This window comes from Apodemus sylvaticus, chromosome 17 (genome assembly GCF_947179515.1).
Source record: "Apodemus sylvaticus chromosome 17, mApoSyl1.1, whole genome shotgun sequence".
Lineage (NCBI taxonomy): Eukaryota > Metazoa > Chordata > Mammalia > Rodentia > Muridae > Apodemus > Apodemus sylvaticus.
The window spans coordinates 49,309,230-49,333,884 of record NC_067488.1 but is presented as its reverse complement, the minus strand read 5'-3'; the positions used below and the strand labels follow the sequence as shown (position 1 = coordinate 49,333,884).

General features: G+C 43.3%; 2 protein-coding genes across 2 annotated transcripts in view; one reads left to right on the top strand and one right to left on the bottom strand.

Annotated features, from left to right (window-relative positions):
* Grap2 (GRB2 related adaptor protein 2) overlaps positions 1-7,570 on the bottom strand; it is a 77,249-nt gene extending 69,679 nt beyond the window's left edge. Inside the window, exon 1 of the mRNA XM_052161582.1 lies at positions 7,361-7,570. The gene's annotated coding sequence lies outside the window, so the exon portion shown is untranslated. The remainder of the gene's footprint in view (positions 1-7,360) is intronic.
* Positions 7,571-20,635: 13,065 nt separating this feature from the next.
* Enthd1 (ENTH domain containing 1) overlaps positions 20,636-24,655 on the top strand; it is a 107,019-nt gene continuing 102,999 nt past the window's right edge. The window contains exon 1 of the mRNA XM_052160728.1: positions 20,636-20,984. Within this exon, the coding sequence (XP_052016688.1) occupies positions 20,636-20,984 (349 nt within the window). The remainder of the gene's footprint in view (positions 20,985-24,655) is intronic.

The following is a 24,655-nucleotide window of genomic DNA, read 5'->3' as shown; positions in this document are numbered from 1 at the left end:
CAAATGCAGGCAGCCACCTCTGTGGCTAGCCGCCTATCTGTGCCAATGGCCCTCGGGGAAGGGATCACTATGTTGTTCCTTGGTTTCAGGGTTTTTGAGATGACAGTTCATGATTCTCCAATGGCCAATCCCATTTCAGAGATATTAAAGGATGTGAAGGGGGGTAATGGGTAGGTGGGCATGCATATGTCCAGATATGTATGTGCAAGTGTGTGTGTGTGTGTGTGTGTGTGTGTGTAGACCAGAGGTCAATGCCAGTGTCTTCCTCAATTGCTCTTCACCTTATTGCTTGAGGTAGGGTCTTCACTGACTCAGCAAAACCAGTGATCAGTGAAGTCCACACCACAGGTTCTTTTTTCTCTCCTTTCCCAGAGCCAGGATTAGGGGAGCACACATCTATACTTAACCTTTTCTGTGGGTCCTAGAAATCAGGTCCTCAGGCTTGTGGTGAACACTTGACTAACTTGAGCCATCTTCTTAACCCCAAGGATATAACTTTTAATGAAAAACCATGTGGAAGGCGTTGTGTCCTTCTCCTTCCAGAGAAACAACCTCTTTAGGGAGACAGGGCTTATCAGCTCTAAATAAATCCATCAGCATTACTTATGTTGTATTGCCCTCTGAACTGCCCGTGAGGGATAAGAAAATAGTGTGCTACAGAGCAAGGGGTCAGAAGATAATTGCAGTAAAACAGCCCTGCAGCAAATGAGGTGCCCGGCAGAATGACACACAGTGGCCTGCAGAGGCACTACTGATATTTATTGTTCCTAATAAGATTTGGATCTAGCGAAGGAATCCGTCAGGATGGAAGCAGACTCCAGCTCTCATGACTTACAGGGAAGGGTGAGGGGTCTTGCCACAGAGGGCAAAAAGAGTCATTTACCATCTGTTCCCGGGGGGATACTTAATTCTCAGTAGGAAGCCAGAGGGTGTCTGAGAACATATGCTCTGACCTCGAACTTGACCAGAGGAAACTGAGGCCCGGAGAAGCTGTGACCTGTTCAAGGTCACAAAGCTAGTTCTCTTAGGTAAGGGGCAGAATCCAGGTCTGCAGATGCCAGGTAAGGAGGGTCCGGTCGGTGTGGCAGAATGCCATGCCCCTAGGGAGGAGTCTCAGCAGGTGTACCTGGAGTGGGGAACTCAAGCTTTGCTTTTCCCTCTGCAAGAATCCGAGGTAAGGCATGTGGTTTGTCTGCCTTGACGACCCCAACCGAGATCAGGCGAGAGAGTGTGCAGAAAACCTGTTTGTAAAATCTTGTCCAGCTCAGAGTAAAATAAATCTAGAGGCATTTTCCTGTTGGGCTTCTGTGGGTGGACACCAGGGAAAAGTCTGTGCAAAGGGGTGGGAGTGTGAGCACAAGCGTGGGTCTCCCCCGCCTGGGGTGACACTCCCCTCGCCCCTCACCATGGAGGACGTTGTGCTATGGCTATCAGTTTTGTTGACAGGTGATTAAAAAAGTTGATATATAAGGTTTCGAGACCTGTTACTTTTCATAGGCTTAATATATGATTGAGGTCTGCCTGTTTCAACCACTTACTGATTCAAGAATACACATTTCATAACAATTCTATGTAGGGGAAGAGAGGCTTTTCAGTTTAGTGTGTGTGTGTGTGTGTGTGTGTGTGTGTACAAACATATGTGTAGTTGCCAGAGGTCAATATCAGGTGCCCTTTATCAATTGCTTTTTATCCTATTTATTTTACCTATTTTGAGACAGTCTCTCACTGAACCTGAAGTTTGATTTCATTAGGTTGGTTGGCCAGCAAGCCCCAGGGAGTTTCCTGCCTTGGCTTTGCCAGCTCTGGTATTACACGTATGAACTACCAAGCCACATATGCTGGGAATCCAAACTCAGGGCCTCATGCTTCTGTGGTGAGTGAGGTGCCCACTGAGCCTTCTCCCTTCACACTTTGCTTCTTTACGAAGGCCTAAAATCCCCAACTTATAAAACAGAAATCTCAAGTTACAAATCAACCAGTTTCCCCCCAATTCCTGCTCTCCCTTGTTAATATTTCTTATTTATTTAGATTCTTCTCAAAATTCATACTTAACAAGAGAACTATCTGCTTATTACTGACTGCGTTCCCACCGAGATCTCAGCGGTTTGAGTCTAATATTTTCCCATAAAGCACTAGACAAAAGACTCAAATCACAAACCATTTTAGGGCTGATACGTTAGAAAGCAAGCGTTCTAGAAAGCTGAGGGGTAGGGAGGAAAAAACAAAACAAAACAAATGAAAAAGTATTCTTCATTACCAACTGATCAATTAGACTGCTTCTCATTCAAAACCATGAAAAGGCAGAACTGACACAGCAGTGCCAGCAAGAATGCACACAAGCATTGATAACTCGTCTACACACTTATTTTTAGTTCTCTTTAGAAAATTACACTTGAGAGCTTTCCCTAATAGCAATTTAAGGAGCAGATAGTCACAATCCTGGAACCTGCTTGCAATGCTAATGAGGGCTCAGACCAATTCCAGGCTGGGGAGACATTGGCTGGCTAAAACTGCTTTTTTTCTGAAGTCACAGATTGACTTAGGCAAGGTCTGAGTGTCCAAGATAACCAGCCGGGGAGCATGACTTCCCACAGAAGACATCCATCGTCTTACGAGGAACTCCAGCGTGGCTTTTATGTTCCAGTGTTTTCGTGATAAAATCTTTTACGGTACAAGAATGTGAAAAAAGAGGACTCCTCCCTCTCGACTCTATCAAAATCCCATGTTCTGCCCTGAGGCTTTGAGGACTCATCACTCCTCTCTTCTACTTCCCGCCCTGCCTTCTGGTTCTCTTCTCACTCCCAACTGTTCCGTGTTCTTGGAAGTTTCCAAATGATGTAAATGTAACAAGTACACAAATCTACACTTTACAGAATGCTGTTCTTATTGGAAAGGTCAAAACTTGCAATGTGTTTGGGTAGCCACGCTAGATTTTCAACTTCAACCTTGGTATATCCAGCCCTTTTGGCTGATATCCATCCATTTCTCCTTCCACGGGCCAGCCTTTACTGAGAATGTTCTGGAATCAGACTCCTTGGGGTCAAACTCTAGCTCTACTGTGAGTGGCCTTCTGTGAGGTACTCTGGCCCCTTTGCACCTTAATTTTCTTATGTGTGAAGGAATGACATCGCTGGTGCTTTCTTGGTTATGCCAGGGGAAGTAAACAATTTAATGCCTGTCAAGCCTTAGATTGGCACACAAGGTCCTGAGGTGGGGTTTACAAGCAAAATGAGAGGTAGAGAAACAGATTAGCCACAAGGCAATAACAGCTACAACACCGACAATGCACTATTTTGGAACCGTGTATAAATTATTCAATCCTCAGACAACCCCACCTACCTCCTCATCACTCTCTCTCCTTTGCAGCTCAAGAAACAAAACCGAAGAGGACTGGATTTTGTTCAGTTTCACTCAGCAAATGCTGGGCTGGGTTCCGATTTAGACTGTCGGACTCCACGGCAAGTATTCAGTCAGTGTAACTTATTATTATTACTGCCGTGTGAACTTGTGCACTCAACAGATAAATACAGCTGCTGTCACCAGTGGTGACTGAGCATGTCTTATGCATCTTCGAAGTATATTAAAAATAGATATGAGCACCGATGGAATATTGATCTAGGCAAAGACGAGGATCTAAAAATCATCAGATGGAAGCAGTTGGAAGTAGGATGTTAGCTAGCACAGTGCCAAAATGTCACCCCCTCCAATTACTTGTTAATTGTAAGGGGGAAACAACTACCCTTATAATGAAAGAGAGAGAGAGAGAGAGAGAGAGAGAGAGAGAGAGAGAGAGAGAGAGAGAGAGAGAGATCCCTAGAGCAAAATCAATGCCTAGAGCTAGATCAAACTTGGCATGGTGACTGGTGGAACATTCCAGAATGACGCGCCTCCTGATACGATGCAATATGGAGCACCCGGTGACACCTTATGAAAAATGTTCAATCAGTATCTCAACATGAGCTGGTAAAGACGCTTCCTGCCAAGCCTGACAGCCTGAGTCTGATTCCCAAATCCCACACGGAGAAGTCAAGTTACCTCTGACTTCCACATGTGTGCTGTCACATAGGTGTCCACACCCATGCATGAAGAGTAGTAAATAAGTCAATGTAAACACCAATCTCAATATGCTTTTAGTTCTAACATGGAATTTACGCGACGAACAAGAGACAGAGAGATGGATTAGCCACGAGGCAACAACCGGATTCAAAACGTAGGGCATTTTTGCAACATCACTGGCCTAACTTGGAAAAAACAAAATTTCCAGTGTTGACAAGAGAAATATAAAGATTAGATTCTGTTTGGTTTTTTTTTAAAGTAATGGTATGGGTGACAGTTGGAAGCAAGATGGGAAAGATTAGTGTGGACTAGCTATTAAGCAGTAGATATTAAGAACTCCTACCTTCGTAGGCATAATGATGGCATCACCATGATTATATAAGAGACTGTTCTTGTTCTTGGGTGTGTACTGAATTATTCAGGAGCAAGCTGTCATTCATCTGCAACTTACAAGAAATTCAGAGAGAAATATAGCAGAGAGCAAGTGTGAAGAAGGTTATGTTTGTAAACCCAAGTGGGGCACATTGAGCATTTCAACTTTCCCTTAAATATATACTTTTTTTCATAGTCTTGCTATGTACCTGTCTAGCTGGCCTGGTGGCCTTGAAACTGTACCAATCCTGGCCTCTGCCTCCCTTGTCACCACACCCTGCTTAAATTTGTACATAAATTCACTTTCTTCATGATATTTATGCTTAACATCTTTGAAAAGTAAAGAAGGTTTCTATCACAGTGTATGCTACTGTAGTTTTATTAAATTCCCTAAAACTTTGGACTAGGCTTGCATACTTAAAAAGAAAAGGATTTTAACATTATTTACTGACTTCTTATTAGCTCAAGTCTATTGAAACCCATTGTGAACTTTGTTAGAGGCCTTGGCCTAGTGCAAATGTGGCACAAAGCAATTGCTCAATAAATATTAGTGAAGTGTTTGTTGAATGAAGCTGTGATTTCCTGAAATTTTTCCAACGGTATTAAAAATATGATAATGAAGAAAAAAAGGCAGAGACACAGAAAGTTGAGGTGCTCCTTTGTATATGGAGATGTGCGGAGCTAAGACTTCAGTTACACAACATGAGCTCATCTGCTCCTCCCTTCAGTTCAAATAACTACACTGTGACTACTCTTGAACTTTCAAAATATTTGCTTACTATGATTTTATATTATTTATTATTTATGCATTACCATATGCTACAGCATGGATGCTGAGTTAGAGAACAACTTGCAGGGTTCTCTCTCTCTCTCTCTCTCTCTCTGTCTCTCTCTCTCTCTTTTCCTACCATGTGAGTCCCGGGGACTGAACTCACGGAGTGGGATTTGCTGGCATCTTTACTCACTGAGCAACCCGACTGCCCCACTTCAACAAATTTTGAGGCTGTTTCACGGGAGCTTGAAGATTCTGCCTCTTGGATTGACCCAGTGGTAACTGTTGCTCAGTTAAGAAACCCTGATGGAATCACACTTAATGACATATTTGTGGACAACTATAGACTTTTCTAGAGCCAGGAACAGGGGCACTTTTTTTTTTTTTTTTTTTTTTTTGCTCAAGTTCAGGCCTGAGCTCTTTAAGCTGCCAACACCAGCAGGTGTTATTCGCTGGGAATCAATAGACACATGGAAATCACTGGCAGCTCTTCCAGAAGGCAGCGGCTCCAAAAGAGCAGGCGTTGGGCAGCAAGAGCGATGCGTTTTGTACAAGAGATGGAAAGGAAAATGATTAAGATTTAGAGATATAATAATGTTCCCATCATGCGTTTTCACAGCGCCTTTCCCTAAGGAACATGGTATTTATGTTAACTCTTTTATTCTTACCGTGTCCCTCTGAGGTATAAAACAACTGAAGGCCTAAGACATGGAATCTATTGTTAGACGCAAAGGCATTTCTTCATATTGAATAGATCGATCACCTCCTTCCCCTCAGCTTTGGTAAAGTCATTTTTAAAAGATGAAAGCTATTACAATTTAGGGAGAATAAGATTACGGTTTACTATGTGGGAGACTCTCCGAGTTGAGTTTAGTAGGGTAGTTTTCTTCAGTAATGTGGGCCTGCCTCCTTTTACAGAATACTAGAACACAAAACACAATAAGTTCTTTAAAAGGGTATAAGTCAGAAGTTTTTTAAACTTGGCACTGAACTATATCCTTGCAGGAGGATCTCTGTGAGTTCGAGGGCAGTCTGGTCTACAGAGCAAAAGCGAGTTCCAGGACAGCCAGAGCCACACAGAGAAACCCTGTCTTGGGGGTGGGGGTGGGAGTGGGAGGGAGACACTATTTAATAGTGGCTTCTTCTTCAAGAGGCCTTCTCTAAAATTATACTATGAATATCAAGCTCTGTAGGCCATGTTGAGTCACTAAAGAGACCAGATTAAACTAAATGTTCTTTCTGAAATCAAAAATGAAGAGAAAGTTTAACGCAACCCAATAGCAAATGAACAGTTTATAATAATTGTGCCCATGTGCAAGACTCTTCCACTGACGTTTCTCACCCTCCGACAATGTGTGCTCATAACTGCTTTAACCCCGTGGTGGTTTAGATCCCAAGTAGCCCCCTTTAGTTTGCCTCTGGATGAGTACTTCTAATGATGTACAAATTGTTACATATGCCTTATGAATGAGGCTGCGCTTGAGGTAAGTGGATGCAGCCATGGTTAAGTTAGCGAAAACCTGGTCTTTGCATTCCTTCCTCATGTTCTGAAACAGATGGGGACAAGAGCAGAAACCAGAGATGGTCTCAAAGATGCCACATAACTATTAATAAAGAGACAAAGATAGACAACACCCTCTCCTCATGTCTTCCCACGTGAGTTTTCTCTTATTAAAGTAACCCAAGCCAGTGTTCTTTGTAAAGAGAGCTAATGCTGCCAGAACCAGCAGTTTGAGTTGGTGAAGAAATTGAGCAAAGGAGAGCTGCTGACCTCAGGGTCTGGGCTCACATTGGGGGCTGGTCAGTTGTCACCTCCCTCTCCCCGAATTCACTATCGAAGGGAGATTTTTCCCTCTGGGACCTCAATATCCAAAGTCTTTTCCAGAGATTGCTTTGAAGCCAGTTAGTGGAAATGCTGGTTTTCTTTCCTATGAGCTGAGTAAAGACCAAGTTTTCTCTAGTTCAAGTGACAGAAGTTGAATCCAATCCCTACTAACATAAGCCAACTAGATGAGAAGCCCAGGCTGGTGGGCTGAAGTATTGCCAGCAAAGTTCAGAAAACCAGTAGGACTAGCTTTCATTAGAGCTGGCTTACAGAGAACAGACTCTTAAAAGCACTCAAGGTTTCCAGAGGGCGTGCACCCACGTTGCATGACATACCTTTGGGAAGCGAAGAGGTTGAGTTGAGTGTGTATCTCAGCTTTGACAACGAGTTATTAGATTCGCCTTTTGCCAGTGGGAAGATGCATTCAAATGTCAAGTTTACCGCGCCGCCTCAGCCTACAGGTCTGCCTTGTGTTGGCTTCTGAGCGCCACACTGAAGCAGGGTGCAAGCCCCAAATCCATCAATACAGCCTCCGCCTCCTCCCTCCCTGCCTCTTGCTCCCCCTCCAAGCTACCCCCAGCCAGTCTGCAGTCTGCAGGCAAACCACACAGGAACTAGCAGACACCCTGCTGCGCAGAGCTGGGCGTGAGCCTTAGATTGTGTGGTTTTGTTTTCTTGCTGCTGAACCAAAAAAACGCAGGAGGTTCACCGAAACACGCCTGCTCCTTTACGTTTCAGTTTTAACAAAACCCGCCGGCCCCCAACGCTCACATTCACACAAGAAAACTTCTGAAAACCCGCCGGCCCCCAACGCTCACATTCATACAAGAAAACTTCTGAGTTTGGATATGGTCCAGTATCAAGCTGCTGTTGGCCTCAAGGAAAAACCCATTTGCACATCCCTCCATCCAGAGAAATGCAAAGGCCGCTGGAAAAAAAAAAGTTAAAGTCTTCCCTGGTCAATCATGATGTTAAAATCTCAGAGAAATCACTTGCTAGGTGTATCCAGTCCATTTATATAACTCTTAGCTTGTGATACAAATCTTGACCCAAGAGAGAAGGATGAAAACGGGTGGGAGGCTCTTTAAGCCAGGAGTTCTGTTAGCAACACACACAGTTTAACCAGCCCATGAACCAGGGGTTTGACGGTCATGAGTGAGGGTCTTTCCTTGGACCTGCCCGTGGGACTTCACGTTCTCTTGAGCAAGCTGGACCCATGGTTCTCTCTCAGTTTAAGAATCATCATCTCCCTCAACTTCCCCAATTCTCACCTCCACTTTTCTAATTCGCCCTGCCCCCACACCACCTGCAGCCTGTTGAAGCCCGTCTTCCTTTCTCTTTGTTCTTGTATCTTTTTTGCACAAAAAGGTGACATATTTCAAGGGGCTAAGCAAGGCCTTTAGAGTTTGGAGGCTGGACCCAAGGTCAAGAGGGACATTTGGAGATGCCACTGGAGTTAATCTTTTGGATATTTTTCTGTATTGATTCAATTTCAAGTTCTAACAATTTTAACTTAGTCTTCATTCCTGTCTTCTGATAAATGCTTCTTTAAATGATAAGCTTTTCTAAAAAATTATTTTATATTATTTTTAGGTTTTGCAAGATAGAGTTTCCTGAAACTTGCTCTGTAGACCAGGCTGGCCTCAGACTCAGAGATGCACCTGCACTACCTCTGAGTTCTGGGATTAAAGGCATATACCACCACCACTGGGCTTGAAGATTCATATTTTAAAAACCCTTTTCTCATAATCGCTCACTTTTTTTTTGAGACAAGTTTTCTTATGTACTATAGCCCAGGCTATGCCTAGAACTGTTCAACTTATAGCTGCAGCCTCAAGATTTGGGTCCAGCTGTCCCCAGTGCTGGGTTATAGATGTGAACTACCATGCCTGCTTGGTTATGCATCTTAACTGAAACAGGAAAGAAGAAGCCTGGTATAAAGTTGGGACATTACTTAGGTCATAGTAGGTGCTCAGTAAATATTCATCAAATGGGCTAGACGTAGTTTACATCCCCCAAATCCTTAGTAATGGGATGTTTAAAAGATTTTAGTTTTAGTCATGTGTACATGTGTAGATATGTGCTCCTACCCATGGAGACCAGAAGAATGCTAGGCCTCCTAAAGCCGGGGAGTCTGTCACAGACCACAGCGAGCTGCTCTATGTGAGTCTTTATTAGGTCATTTCTCCAGGTTCTTTGCTTATTAATGCAACTCTGTACAATTTCCTTTTCCTTTCTTTTATTTTAAAGATTTATTTATTTATTATATGCAAGCACACTGTAGCTGTCTTCAGACACACCAGAAGAGGGTGTCAGATCTCATTACAGATTGTTGTGAACCACCATGAGGTTGTTGGGATTTGAACTCAGGACCTTCAGGAGAGCAGTCAGTGCCCTTACCCGCTGAGGCATCTCTTCAGCCCTGTACAATTTTCTTAAAGCTAAGTTGCATGTGAACAGGATAGCCACTGTTTTCACATTACAAAGAATTTTTTAAGATAACACATAACAGTAACACTGGCTTTAGGGTCCCACCTTTGTGGTCTAAGGACCTTCTTGGGTCCCATCGTCACATTAAACAACTCCACTGCCAAGTTCCAGGACTCTGAGAACCCCTGGCCAGCATATTTCTCAGCAGCAGTTCCCAAGTCAGTCACATGGAATGGTTAACTATGACTGCCTCAGCTTGCAAGGCCTGGGTGTGGGCAGGAAGGGGAAATGGTGAATGGTTCTATCCAGAACCTCTTAGAAGAGTTTCAGCAGGTACCCTAATATGGAATCCCTTCCCTTCAGAGCAAAAGGCAGAGTGCAGAGCAAGTGCTGGCTGGCTGGCTGACTGACTGACTGACTGACTGACTGACCGACTGACAGGCATGATGGGCAGCAGAGATGGGCATAAAGCCACCTCAGTGGTCTACTTTACACTAGCTTTGTGACTGAAGGAGGACAAAGTCACAGCGTGGAAATAAAGACCCCAGTGTGAGGACATCTGCATTTCAGCCTTTGCTGCCAGGAGACACTTAGAAAAATAGCAAGTAATTGGGAGGATTCAGGATGTGTGAAATCCCACTTATCCTCAATGGAGAAAATTTCTTTAAAAACCATGCTTGCTTTAAAAATAAAAAGATCCAGCAATTCCTTTTGAAGGGTCATCATTCATAACAGAACTTCTTATGTGCAACTGTGCTTAATTTCATTTTAGAGTAAAATATATACTTCTGATTCAATAGAGAGCATTCAGATGTTCGGTCACTCAAAAAATTTCAGAGACTTTCTCCAGGCTTGGCTCTAGGGGCAGGCTAGGAATGTTCTTGGGAACGTGGTGCAATCTTTACCTTGCTGAATTGTACATTCGGGCAAAAGGAGAAACAATACCACAAATCGAGGAGGTCAGCCCTGGTGGATATCTGGGGTAGTAAGGACTCACAGCTATAAAGCCTTAGGATGAGAATGAACTTGCCACAGTGAGTGAGGCAGAAAGTGGGTTCAGAGGTCAAAGAGGACAGAGCATCAGGCAGAGCCTTGTCTGCTGTGGCAAAGCCTTGAGACTGTATTCTGCATGAGCTGTGAGCCAGCGGGAGACTCTGAATCTAGAGTAATGTGAGCTGGCTCAAGGTTTAAATTTCACAAGGAATCCTCCTTGGCTGTTGTGTAAGCTGTCCTCTGAGCGTAATGACCATTTACCATCTGAAACAGCAGCTGTACCACATGCACTCACGTGTGCATGTACACGCGCCGTTCTCAAAACCTGGCATACTTGCATTTCTTCTTAGCACTCCTGAGGGGCAGGGCATGGCCCTTAGGCTGAGGTTGCAGCCATTCCTTCTTGTACCCTTCCTGCCCTCCAGCTGTAGGTAACTTTGTGCCAGCAGCAAGTGGACTCTGTATACAGGGGGGGATCATGAAGTCTAGACAATCCCAATACTCAGGAAAGGAGACCAAGGCAGAAAGACTGGCATGAGTTCACGCCCAGCCTAAGCTACATCATAATTTCTAGGTCGGCCTGGGTTATAGTGTGAGACCCTCACTGGAGACAGAGGCAGGCATATTTCTTTCAGTTCAAGGCTGGCCTGGCAACATTATTGCATTATCTACTGGAATGTAGCATACATAACCCATTTATTTGGTAGCCATCTTGTATCTCAAAAGGAATCTGATAATTATGACTTAAAGTGAAAGTCAAGTATCCAGAAGGACTCTGGGGTTCACAGCCTGAGAAACTGGAACATGGCAGTGTCACTGAGACAGGGGACACCATGAGGGAAGGAGCCGGAGTAGAGGAAAGGATGAGGATGTACTGATTTAGAAATGTTAGTGAGACATCCTAGCAGGGGGGTCAGAGCCCTTAATAGACAGGTGTGAAGGCCAAGAGAGACCAAGGCTGCCCATGAGACCTTGGGAGTTGTGGGTGTAGAGGGGGGTTCGAAGGTGGAAGACTAAATACTTACCTCCTGGGGCATGAAGCTAGCTAGAGAAGATAACCTTTTGGAGAAAGGATGCCTCCAAATTGGAGAGCTAGTAGCAGTGGGCTTACTGGGATCACAGGAATCCTGGGGGCTAAGCAGAGTAAAGTCTGTTGACTTAAAAAACTCCCAGTTCAGAAAATTAAAACAAAAATCCAACCAAACAAAAAAGCAACAATAACCGCTCCCCCACCCCCAAGCAACTCATTATCCAAGAATGAAATTTGTACTGTGAGGGAGGACTACAGTATTGCAACTAAGTTGTGACCCCCCTAAATGGAGAGAAACAGTAAAAAAAAAAAAGGCTCCCCTTACCTTAGGGGAGTTCATTTCAGCAACATGGCCCCGCCCACCTACAACTTCCACTGAACCTAAGCAACTGCTCTACAGCTGGCCTCTCGGCCTTATTTATGGGGGCTGCAGTCTTTGGTGTGCCTCACCTATTCCCAGCGGCCTCACCAGTCACTTTATGTGTGCTGACCCCCTCAAGGCTTCAGAGTTGGCTGCAAACCTTTTCCCCGGTCCACCTCTCACCACTAGCCTGTCTCACAGGGGTCTTCAACTCGAGACCAGAATTTATCTCTTTTTTTCCTGCTAACCCATCTCAGATCTTCATCTGCCTAATCTTGATGAACAACAGACATTTACTGTCACCCCAGAAAGAAACTGGAGAATCACCATAGGCTTCTCCTTTTCTCTCATTTCTACATGATTTGGAGTCAGGCCCAGAAACTTTAGCTTCAGCACAATTGGAATGTAATGTACACCAGGCCTCTTACAGCCATTCTCCTTTAGATGGGGGACACATGCTCAGACTTCAGTGGATGCCTGACACACCAGTGCATCACACACCCTTTATGAACTGTGGTTTTTTTCCCCTGTATATGCATATCAATGCATCAATGATACTGTTTAAGTTACACATGAGACATAGTAAGAGATGACTAATGATGAAGAACAGCCATAATATTCTTCAATAAGCGTTACACGGAGGCTAGGCACATGCTGTTTAACCTTAGCACTCAGGATCCAGGCAGGAGGGTCTCTGTAAGTTCGAGACCAGTCTGGTGGTATACACAGTGAGTTCCAGGTACATCAGCCTGAGCTACATAGTAAGACTGTCTCAAAAAGCAAAGCAAAACAAGGGGCTGGAGAGACACCACAGCAGTTAGGAGCCCTTGTTGTTCCTGCAGGGGAGCCAGGCTTGGATCCCAGCACCCACATGGTGGCTCCCAAACATCTGAAACTCTAGTTACAGAGGATTCAAGCCCTTCTGATCTCCTTGGGCACCAGGCACATTTTGGAGCATAGACAGACATGCAGGCAAAGCACTCAGAAGTATCTTACTGTAGTGTGTTCACTTCTTAAAATCCAATGCCTGCTTAATGCCAGGAAATAAGGGCAGCAGGCACTGTAAAGTAATCTTAGGCCACCACAAAGAGGAGCTGGCACTGTAAACTAGATGTAGGCTACGGTAACAAAGCACAGCTGTGGCTCAAAACCCAACCAATATCCTTTAAGTGACTAATGGAGAGACAGTATATACAACACACCTATATTAGAAAGGGTTTTTTTCTGGGTGGGGTGTCCCACATGGAATGGAGTGGGGGGTGTTCAGAGCATGATGATATCAAACAGGAATCAAATTTAAACTTTATGATTTTTTTCTTTTAATTATTCACTTAGTACTTCTGGGCTAGAGTTGACTGTGGGTAACTGAAACTGAATTTGAGGCTGTGGTGAAGTGGGTACTTCTGTCTTTCTGTCTGGGGATCTTCTTCACTTATTCCTAGAATTACCTCAGCATTCCTTCCCCTCAGGTCTTCTGAGCACATGCAAACATTTCCCTCTAGAAAGAGAAAATGGAATCGTTCTTAAAAATTGAATCTCTGGCCTCACAGTATGGCAGGTGGAATCATGACTGGAAATATCCATGGGACTCAAAGTCAAGGATGGAAGGTTGCCTTGAGACAGGGAGGAGTGAAGACAGAGTTGGTCACCAACCGTTAGGGTTGAGGGCCCAGTTAAATCACTTGCTTAATGGATATCCTAAACAATCCTTATCACCCATGTAGTTCGACAGGAAGTCTTTGATCCCACTGTACTCTGTGGCTGCCTTTATCCTGCAGCCTTTTGTGCGAGTGACTTTGATCAGACTACAGTTTCCCTGCATTCTCATGGTCTAACGTAGCATTTGGCAGGTTCTCAATGATACAGAATGAACGCAGTCCCTCCATATGTAAAATAGGATGACAATGACCAATTTTAGCAGATCTTTGAAATGTGCATAAGATGTATGTGAATTATAACTTAGTGTAGAAATTACTTGTTTGTACCCTCACTACCTCGTGGAATATAATTTAAACATCTTGGACTGACAGTCAAGGCTCCAGACAATCTGACTTCCAGGCTGCTTTTTCATTTTGCTTCTGGCTATGCCTTCATTATATTATATCCAGGTAAGTAATATTTCAAACTCACCAACCTTTTCATACATCTCATGATTTCATATTTTACTTCCCTATTGACACGTCAGTATCAATAACGCTGGCTATTATAATAATTGAAGCTGTGGAGGGTAAAAACAATCAAACCTTATTTTCTACTACAAAGTATTTTCCTACCTTCTACGTCTTTCCATCCTGGTCAAGATTTCATTCAGTTACCAGAGTGTTTTAAAACATGAACTCGATTATACTGTCAATGTCCATAGGGAGGAGGCTCTCTGGGATTTGTCTTTCCTCTGTCATTTTATCTCCCTCCACTGTTGTTCCACTAATGGCTTTTTTTTCTACAGTCGCAGCCAATGGAGGACTTGTACTTTCGCTAGATAATAGGCTCTCTCTGCTTTCATGCCTTTATACATGATATGTCCTTTGCCTCTGATGTCCTCCTCTTCTTTGTCTACCCCGTGAACTTCCTGTCATCCTTTAAGATTTAATTCAGATGTAAAGTGTTCTGTGAAATCTGCCCTTAAATACTCCTTGGCAGAATTAGATGCTCTCTCCTCTCTCATTATACAATACATATCTTGTCACAATCTTCTATGACTGCGCCTGTCACCTCCACTAACCTGTAAACTCGTGCAACACAGAGCTATGCTTTATCTCTGGGTCCTTCCTGCCGGGTACAAAGCGTGTGCTCACTGCTGATGGGCTGAATATATCAAAGAGTAGCCCTCGGTGAGACCTGGAGCTGTTCTCAAAGCTACTGCGTCGCTGACCATTAGACACACTGCTTTCTACCTCTAGGCTATTAGTTGCTTCAAGCTCCGAAGTGGCTGGCAGTCAATGCTAGTAGGACGGCGTTTCTGGGTCATTACAATTACAGTAGGAACACGAACTGTAAAAAAAAATCTAGAACGCAATATTAGAACCTTGCCACTGGCTTAGACTGTATAACAAGGGCTTTTGCCTTTGATCTGTTTGATCCTCTGCGGACAGTTAAATGAACCTACTGCACACATCTTGCTAGAAGCCCTGCAAGTGGCGCGCACCAGGGGGGCCGGAAGTTAGAAACCGGAAGCAAGGAAGCAGAAGCAAGGAAGCGGAAGTTGGCAACGACATGGGCGCTAGGGTCTCTTTGAGGAGGCCAAAGAGCCTGGGGATTTGATTTTGATGGGGAAGAGATCCCCAGGTAGGTGGCTGGGAGGAAGGGTCCACCAAGTAGTAACCTCCAGTGTGGAGAAGGTGGATGGAGGGAAGCCAACCGCCTTCTCCGACTAACTTTCCTGTTGCCACCATTCAGCCTAGGCACAGAACAGGCAGGCCTGCAGGCCCTGAGGCTGATGCTACCTGATGCCATGCGGCGCCTCCCGTCTTCCAGTAGTTTCTTCAGTGCCGTTCCCCATCTAAGGAAACTCTGTCCATTTTTGTACAGTTGTCAGTATGGGTCTCTTGTGTGACTCAGTGACTCAGTATTCTAAACCCCCTGTTGAAAAATGAAAAAGGTTCTGGGAAAGACCTGGCTAATGGAAGTTGATGCTCTCGGTCTCTAAATCCCTTGTTTTGTTTTGTTTTTCCCCTTGCCACAATCCTAATTGGTATACTTTATACTGTAGACGAGGGAACTGAGGCACAGAGATGACATTAATTAGGATCTGGACCTCAAATCCCTGCCGCTGATCTTAAATGCATTGAGGTGACACCTGTTATAGCCACAGCGTAGCCATTCCCTTGGGGGTTGGGGGTAGGGTGGGAACGGTGCCTTGTGCACCCGTTTCCCTTACCCCTTCCTTCCCTAGGATGGAGGTTACCGTGTCATAAGCTTTGGGAAAATTGCTGAATGCTGTAGTGGCTTAAAAAAGTTTCTCGGCCTCTTTCAGTGTTGAGTTCTCACCATCCAAACCGTAATCTCTTTCAGTGCCACGGTAATCTCTGTAATGGCTTGATTGACGATCTCGGGCAGAACAGGTTTCCTCCAGTCTGTAGTCAGACCCTGAAGAAACAAGAACTCTGCTCTCCTCTTAGTACTCTCTCAATTGTCTTTCCAGAGACACCTTTGGGCACTCGTTTTCTTAGATGTTATTGTTAATATCTCCCCAAATCTGGATAGATTTTCTAGGTTTTGTTTTTATTTAATTTTTAAAAAATTTTACATGTACGGGTGTTTTGTGTGCATGGACATCTGTGCACCTTGTGTGCAGGACCTTGTGACAGAAGGGAGGGGTGCCAGACACTTGGAACTGGAGTTACAGGTTGGATTAGCCGCCATGTAGGTGCCGGGAATGGAACCCTGGTTTGCTGTACCATGTAGGTGCTAGAAATCGAGCCTTGGTTTGCTGGAAGAGCAGTCGGTACTCTTAACCACCAAGCCATCGCTCTAACCCTTCCTTCTGGTTCTTCAATACTTTATTTTCGATTACGAAATCTGAAGTTTCGAAGACCCAATTTCCCCTTTTAACTTAGTAGTGAAATCTGAACTGAAGTGAGGTCATATATAACCTCTGTGCCAAATATCTACAAGTTGTGTTGCAAATGTGTTGGTGGGCTTGTTGCTCAGCGCACCCGCACCCCTTACAGGGTGTGGTCTATAATGTATGGCATAGGCACTGCAGTGCTTTTCAAAACAACAATAAAACTTAAGTTCAGCTGGCCTCAAGGAAACTCTGTGGGATTGTGGACCACTAGTTTAACATCATCTGATAAATGCTTTCCTGTCTCAATTCTGATAAAATGGCAGAGAAGGAGTAGTGTTGGGGAAATGAGCAGAGCCAAAAAGAAAACTAAGAGACTTCTTCCAGGCCAAGCGAGGCGAGGCCAGGCCAGGCCAGACACATACACACATACACACACACACACACACACACAGAGATACACACACAGGCACACACATACACATTCACACATATACACAGGCACACACACATTCACACACATACACAGCCACACACACACACACACACAGGCATACACACATACATACACATACACACACACACACATACCCGCACACATACACACATACATAGGCGCACACACACATACACATATACACACACAGGCACACACATACATACACACATACACACATACACAGGCACACATACATACATATACATACATATACATACACATACATAGGCATACACACATACACATACACACACATACACAGGCACACACACACATACAAACACACACATACACAGGCACACACACACACACACATACATAGGCACACACACATACACACATGGGAAGAGAAACAGATCCAGCTTCATCATGTATTTGCTTCAGAAATATTTAACCAAGAAAGTTCCTTGTCTAAACATTGATTTACATTTCTTTACAACAATGTATAATTGGTTCTTGAGAGATATTTGTTGATTGCTTTGAAAATATTTGCTCAAATTCTAAACTTTTACATACATGACAATTACAGGAGGTGAATTTTTTTAAAAGATTTATTATTATATGTGAGTACACTGTAGCTGTCTTCAGATACTCCAGAAGAGGGGGTCAGATCTCATTACAAATGGTTATGAGCCACCATGTGATTGCTGGGATTTGAACTCAGGACCTGCAGAAGAGTAGTCAGTGCTCTTAACCACTGATCCATATCTCTAGCCCTGGATTTTTGTTTTGTTTTGTTTTGTTTTGTTTTTTGGATTTTGGTTTTTTCGAGACAGGGTTTCTCTGTATAGCCCTGGCTGTCCTAGAACTCACTCTGTAGACCAGGCTGGCCTCGAACTCAGAAATCCGCCTGCCTCTGCCTCCCAGAGTGCTGGGATTACAGGCATGTGCCACCACCGCCTGGCTGATATATTTTTTTTTTTAATGTCATGTTTGAAACTGAGAGCTGTAGACTTAGTTCCAGGTTATCCCACGACAGACTCATTTAGCCATTTGGTCATTCTGCCCTCTCATGTATCATGTGTTCCCACCATGGCTAGGTGGTCCTTGGGTGTAGGATTGCAGTGGTAAGTAAGACAGGCAGGGCAAGGTCTCTGTCCTTTGGGAGCTTCTAGTCTGATGTTATTTGCTACAATCAAACAACAAGTAGTTAATTACATATCATTTTAAATGTCATGAAAGAAATCTAAGTGCCAAAAAGGAGATCAGTTGGGTGTTGAACAGAGTATTATGGGATGACCTTTATAGTGAGATAAGAGCTCAGAGGGATGATAAATCTGAGACATGAATTGCCTTTTCCTCTTATTCCGCAGTGTGATGGTGACACAGGTGGCCAGACAACCGAGAGTCAAGTGTGGAAACTTGCCTCCTTGCCACCGATTTTGTCTCAGATGCTATAGAGTCACAAGGAGCCTAATGGGGGGCACATTCTGAGGCATCACTGCTAGGTGGACACAGACATAGGATGTACTTACCCGGTCTCACATGGCTATGATGTCACTGGGTGATGTAATTTTGTGTGACCACAATCATGCATGACATCCTTGCCTAAAGCATCTATGCAGCACGTGACTGTAATTATAATCTCTAGCTTACCTGGAGAAATGAGGAAACAGCATTTCTCTATAGCCGAGTGTCTAAAACAGAATAAGGTCACAGTGTTTACAACTAACACCACTTCCTGAATTCTTTATGGTAGAACGGTGGCTCATTATATGTTCATGACACCCTGTGTGAGCATGTGATATTAATTTACCTATATAGACCTTTTTTCTTTGTGCTTTTGCAACAGTTGGGACAGCGTTTAGTTTTGGCATGGTGTTAGGCACATCCATTTTAAACTACTGTTTTGGGTTAGAAGGCTCTTAATTTTTTTTTTCTTCAGAGAACAAAATTTGTTTAAGAAAACACTTCAAAAATTTGAGGATGTAGTTCAGAGAACATAGGAAAACTGAATAATAAATGCAGTCTTTTCAAAATATAGATAGGTAGCTGTAAAAACAAAAGACTTTTTAACAGCTGTTCAATTTCAGCAAGTTATAATTCTAAAGCAGTTTTTTTTTTTTAAGAAAAAATAGATTTGTGAAGACATGGATCAATATTTGTTATTCTAGGCTGGTGTTACAGTGCAGCTCTGCATTGAGTGAGTTTGGTAGAGGGGAAAAAAAGGACAGTAGAAATTGAAAATTTTAATAGTGTACTGAACCATTATAACTCAGGTTTCACTGCAGGAGGAAGTCAGACAAAATGCTCGTATCCGGGCTGCAAACGAGGCAACCAGAATGTCACAGGAACACACTTCTCCTTTTCTTCATAGGATATGGTCTCTTTCTGAGAAATCTTAATTAAATCGATTATATTTTCTATCTCATTTATTTGCGAGCGCATCGGGGTTTTAATCAAAAGGTGGAGGGACTGAAGGGTTAATGATCTCCTGTTTTTTAAAGGGTGATAGTTCATTTAACCATGCATCTGAAAATTATGTTTTTCCTTGACACACAAATTAATCAGGTGTGAGCTAGGAGCCCAGGAGGCCAAGGAAACAACACTGAAGATACCAAGCAGGCGTTATGAGTTTGATTTTTTTTTTTCTTTTGGATGTGTGCAGCTTTGATAGCAAACTCTGATTACAGTTCATCTAGGCTTCGTTGGGTCTAGGTGCTCATCAGGGCTTGAAATCAATTTGGCACAGTGCCTTGGTCTCTGTCGAAGGTGAATCACCAGAGAAATTACAAACTAAGTGATTCACCTTCCTGCAGAGTAATGAAAAAGAGGAAGGGACGGTCTCATGTAAATTAGAAACTGATAATTCTCTAGCATCTTTCGAATTCATGGGACCGAGCACCCATTTGAGTTTGAATGTGTTTTTTATATTAACCTAAAAGTTTTCTCTTCTGTGTATGGGGAAGCTGTCAGACTCACGCCAATCACTCCAGGCTCACACCATATCATTTATAAATAGCACATTGATACTGTTGAATGTTAAAACCACACCTTTTTTTCCTGAAAGGGAGTAAAGAAAGTAATGGAAGCTTTCCCTCTAGTTTGCTGGGCTAAGATGCTGGCTTTGGGTATCTCGCATTAGCTGTAATCCAAGGAGGTAGAATATTTGTCTTAGTGCAGTCTCCCTAGAGAGACACGGAAGCAGCACCTACTCAGGTTTGATCAGAGTGCTCTGTGGTTCCACAGAGAACGTGGTTACAGGTCCGAGGAAGTCCTCACACTCAGTTTTCACCGCCCTTCAAATTATTTCTAGGACACAGTGTTTGTATAACAACAGTGTGTGTTAAGAAAGAGACGTCAGAGTACAGATTCCCCCTGAAATACGAATCTGCCTCCTCTGTGTGTAAGCCTTTACTCTTTGTATTTCTTGCCAAGGAAGTTGAGTGATATTTTCTGCGGAACTTTTTTGGAACAGATAGACTACCTATGTTTCTTTGGATAGCAGAGGTTAATCTTGTGAGGGATTTTTCCACGTTCATATATATACCTGTACAGAGCCCTCTCCTCCCTCGGGCTGGCGGAGTAACAGGCTTGCTTGAAACTAAATCTTGATTCTTTTTTTTTTTTTTTTTTTGCAGACTAACTTGGTCTTCTGTAGACATTTTTTTTTTAAAGAAACTTACACATTTTTTTTATACTTTCCTTGCAGGAAATCGATACTTTACCACGTGGAGATGAATCATTTGTGTTTGAGAGTGGCTGAAGCTAGGACAGATCTGTCAGGCACTCTGTAAACCAGCCACTCCTGACCCATCACTCTCCTCCCAACCTCCCCCGCTTCGCTCTAGCTATGTCATTCAGGAGGCAAGTGAAGAACTTCGTGAAAAATTACTCAGAGGCCGAAAAAAAAGTCAGGGAAGCAACTTCCAATGACCCCTGGGGCCCCTCTAGCTCTCTGATGTTAGCCATCAGTGACATGACTTTCAACGCGGCCTCCCTCTCCGAGGTCATGCGCATGCTGTGGCAGCGACTGAGCGACCACGGGAAGAACTGGCGCCACGTGTACAAATCCCTCGCCCTGATGGACTATCTCATCAAGAACGGCTCCAGGAAAGTCATTCAGTACTGCAGAGAGGGCGTCTGTAACCTTCAAATGCTAAAGGATTTTCAACACATAGATGAAGCCGGCAAAGACCAAGGTTCGTAAAACATAGACAGGGTCCCTGTAAGGACAGGCCCGCGGAGCAGCGCTTTAAACCTTGAGCTAAGCTGGTTCTCGAGTTTCCAGTGTCTTGTTATGTAGCCGAGGCTGTCCTGAGCTTGCCCTTAAGCCCCAGCTCCCACGTACTCGGTTGATTGTGCACACCATTATCACCCTGGGCTTGAAGAGTTGTCCTTAAATGTCCCAGCCACCGTTTTCCTTAGACAGCTGTGATTCTCATTTTCATCCTCTGTGTCGTTGACCGTGGCACTTGGGAGAAGAGTGTGTTTGTTTTCAAAAGAACATAGAACACACACAGGTCCTGATCCAGTGCCTCATAGAAAAACAAATACAGCAAATGAAAAGAGGAGACACTGCAGCTTGTATCTTGATGCCTCTGTAATTCGTAAGTGTAATTAAGTTGGAATTTAGCCATAAATTAGAGTAGTGTTTCTAGGGACTCTGGAATCTAAAGGCTGTGGAGATGGGCTCACTTAACAGAAGCACAGAAATTCAGGTCATAAGATAATTCTGGGTGTGGAAAGAAGATAGCATAGGAACATGGTATAGACTATTGAAGTGAATTGGTGCCAAATTTGCAAAGGAAAAGAGCCAACATTCTTTTCTTTTGTGTTAGAAATGCAAAGTTATAATTGTGCTTAAAGTGATAGGCTTTAAGTCATAAAAGAGAATAAAGATCACTTTACTCTCCATGGTTACTGCATTTTAAAATAACACTTTAAAGAAATAAAAAAATTAGACAAAAAAATTAGTTTCTATGAACGCTTCTCCACCAAAACATCATCTCTCCAATTTCTAACATCAGTGAGGTACATTTGCTACAAATGGCAGCTAATGTTGACACTACTACTGATGCTCAGTTTATTTGTATCATAGTCTGTAGGTTTTGGAAAGACATGCTCCCTTGTCCACCACCCAGTATAACACAGGGTCTTCTACTTCCCAAGGATGCCTTATGACCCACCTGCACCCTCTTCACCCTAGATGACACTGGTCTTTATAGTTTTGTCTTTTCCAGATGTCGTCAAACTTCTTTAGACTAGTTTCTTTCATTAGCAGTATATATACTCCAAGGTTTTTCCATATCTTTCCATAGGTTGGAAGCTTGTTTCTCTTTTCCTTTCTTTTCTTTTTTCTTTTCTTCTTTCTTTTCTTTTCTTTTCTTCTTTTTTCCCTTTCTTTTTTGGTCTTTTGAGAAAGGGTTTCTCTGTGTAGCCCTGGCTGTCCTGGAACTCACTCTGTAGACTAGGTTGGCCTCGAACTCAGAAATCCGCCTGCCTCTGCCTCCCAAGTGCTGGGATTACAGAAGTGCGCCACCACCACTGGGTGGCTTGTTTCTTTTTATCTTTCCTCTTTATAAAAAATTTTGTTGAGATATAATGCACATACCATACAAATTGTAACTTAGATATATACATAATGTAGATACTTAGAAAATACAGGGCCATTTATATAAAGTATATATGACTATAAGGTTGTTTATTACAAGATGTGATATCTATATCAACACTTGCCTTTTTGTGTTCACTGGTATTGATTTTTTTTTTTAAAATCAGAATCTCACATGGACTTGAGTTTACTAAGTAGCTGAGTTGAGCTGACCTTGAACTCCTGATCTTCCTCCCCCACCTCCCAGGAGCTGGGATTAGTGGTGTAGGGAACCATGCCAGGCTCAGATTTCCATTTGTAAGTGTGCAGTCTGGTATGCTCGTTACATTTACTGTGTTGTGAAGCCAGCACCACTCTTGCTTAGACCTTTTTAAATCACAGTCAACACTGAGCAATTGCTCCTCGTCCCCATTCCACTGAACCTCCATTTTCTATCTTGATTAACTTGAAGCGCACTCACACGGAAGCAGAATTTTCCTGTGTATTTTTATTTCCCATTAGGCTTCTTTCTCTCACCCTATGGTCCTTGAGCCTCCTCCACGTGGTAGGATGTATCAGAACCCCGCATGTTTATGACTGAATAACATTTTATTTTCTGTGCTTCCAACATTGAAGCAAACCTTTTCCTCTGGGGTGGTTCTGCATGTGAGCCCTTGGGAACAGTGCTGGGTGTTCGTTCAGGCCTCTGCTGTCAGTGCTTTGGCTTTCTCAGAGAACAGTCGAATGGCTTGCACGTTGGTCATGAAGGCTTGCACCTATATTTTCTTCTAAGAGTTTTGTAGTTTTACTCTCTTGTCTCCATTAGCATTTCTGTTGCTGTGATGAAACACCATGACCAAAAAGCAAGTTAGAGAGGAATGAGTTTATTTTGCTTATATTTCCATATCATGAAGGAAGTCAGAACAGGGACTCAACCAGGGCAGGAACCTGGAGGCAGGAGCTGAGGAGGAGGAGGCCATGGAGGGATGCTTCTTATTGGTTTGCATCCCATGGCTTTCTCAGACTGCTTTCTTACTGAACCCAAGGCCATCAGACCAGGGATGGCACTACCCACAATGGCCTGGGCCCTCCCTGATCAGTCACTAATTGAGAAAATGTCCTCAGCCTGGTCTTATGGAGGCATTTTCTCAACTGAGGTTCCTTCCTTTCAGGTAACTCTAGCTTGCATCAAGTGGACATAAAACTAGCCAGGATGCTCTCTTATTCAGATCTTGGATTTCTGTTGACTAAATATTTCTGTATGATATAAGATAGAGAGCCTACTTCAATATTTTTTTGCATATGGATATCTTACCACCTGTTGAAAAAAATGTTCTTCCCTGTTGAGTTACACTGGCCCCTTATGATAAGTTATTTCTGTACCCTGTATCCTCATAGACCTGTGTGTCTTTTCCTATGCCAGCACATTGTTATATCTTTGTAGTAATATTTGAAATTGGCAGATAAAATTTAGTTTGAAATTGCATTGGCTCTCTAGACAAATTTAGGGAGCATTGCTATCCATTATTATGAAATTTTTTCTTTAAATTTTTTTTTTACTTTTTGAGTTTATAATATAATTTTATCATTTCTTTCCTTCTTCCAAACTCTCCAACATAGTCCCACTTTTCTCTTTAAAATTTATGGCCTCTTTTGTGGGAAAATTCTGTTAATTAAGGCCAAAGTCCACCGTGACCTTGTCTGGGGGATTCTAAGCCCCATCTATGCCTCTACCTGAGGAATATCAAGTAGCCTCAATCACATTACTCAGTTTCCTTTCTCCTGATAAAACCTGTTCAGCCAGCACCTAAGATTCATGAAGTGCTTCCCCATGCTTTCACAAAATGTACTCGCAGGGCTTCTGAACACCGCCCCCGCCCCCAGCCCCATCATCTCTGCTCTTTATCCAACTGGACCATATCAGGGCCTTTGATCCATGAGAGAGTATGTTCTTAAATATACAAATACAATTTCATCAGTTCATAAAATGTTACTTGTATGCATATGTATTCATGGCTGACCATTTGGTGTTGGCTAACCAACTGGTGTGTTCTTCCCTAGTGGACATTTCTCCAGCTTTCAGCTTGTTTAGTTACCTATAGTTCTTTGTCTATGGTTGAGGCTTCACGAGTTTTCTTCCTTCCAGGTTAGCACCTCTATCCGTATTGTCCATATTCAGGTCTTATTTAGGCAGCCATGTTGGTGAGATTTCATGGGTGCAGCTTCTGATATTTCCAGGAGGCCTCATCTCTCAGCAAACTTCCTGTTCCTTTGGTTCTT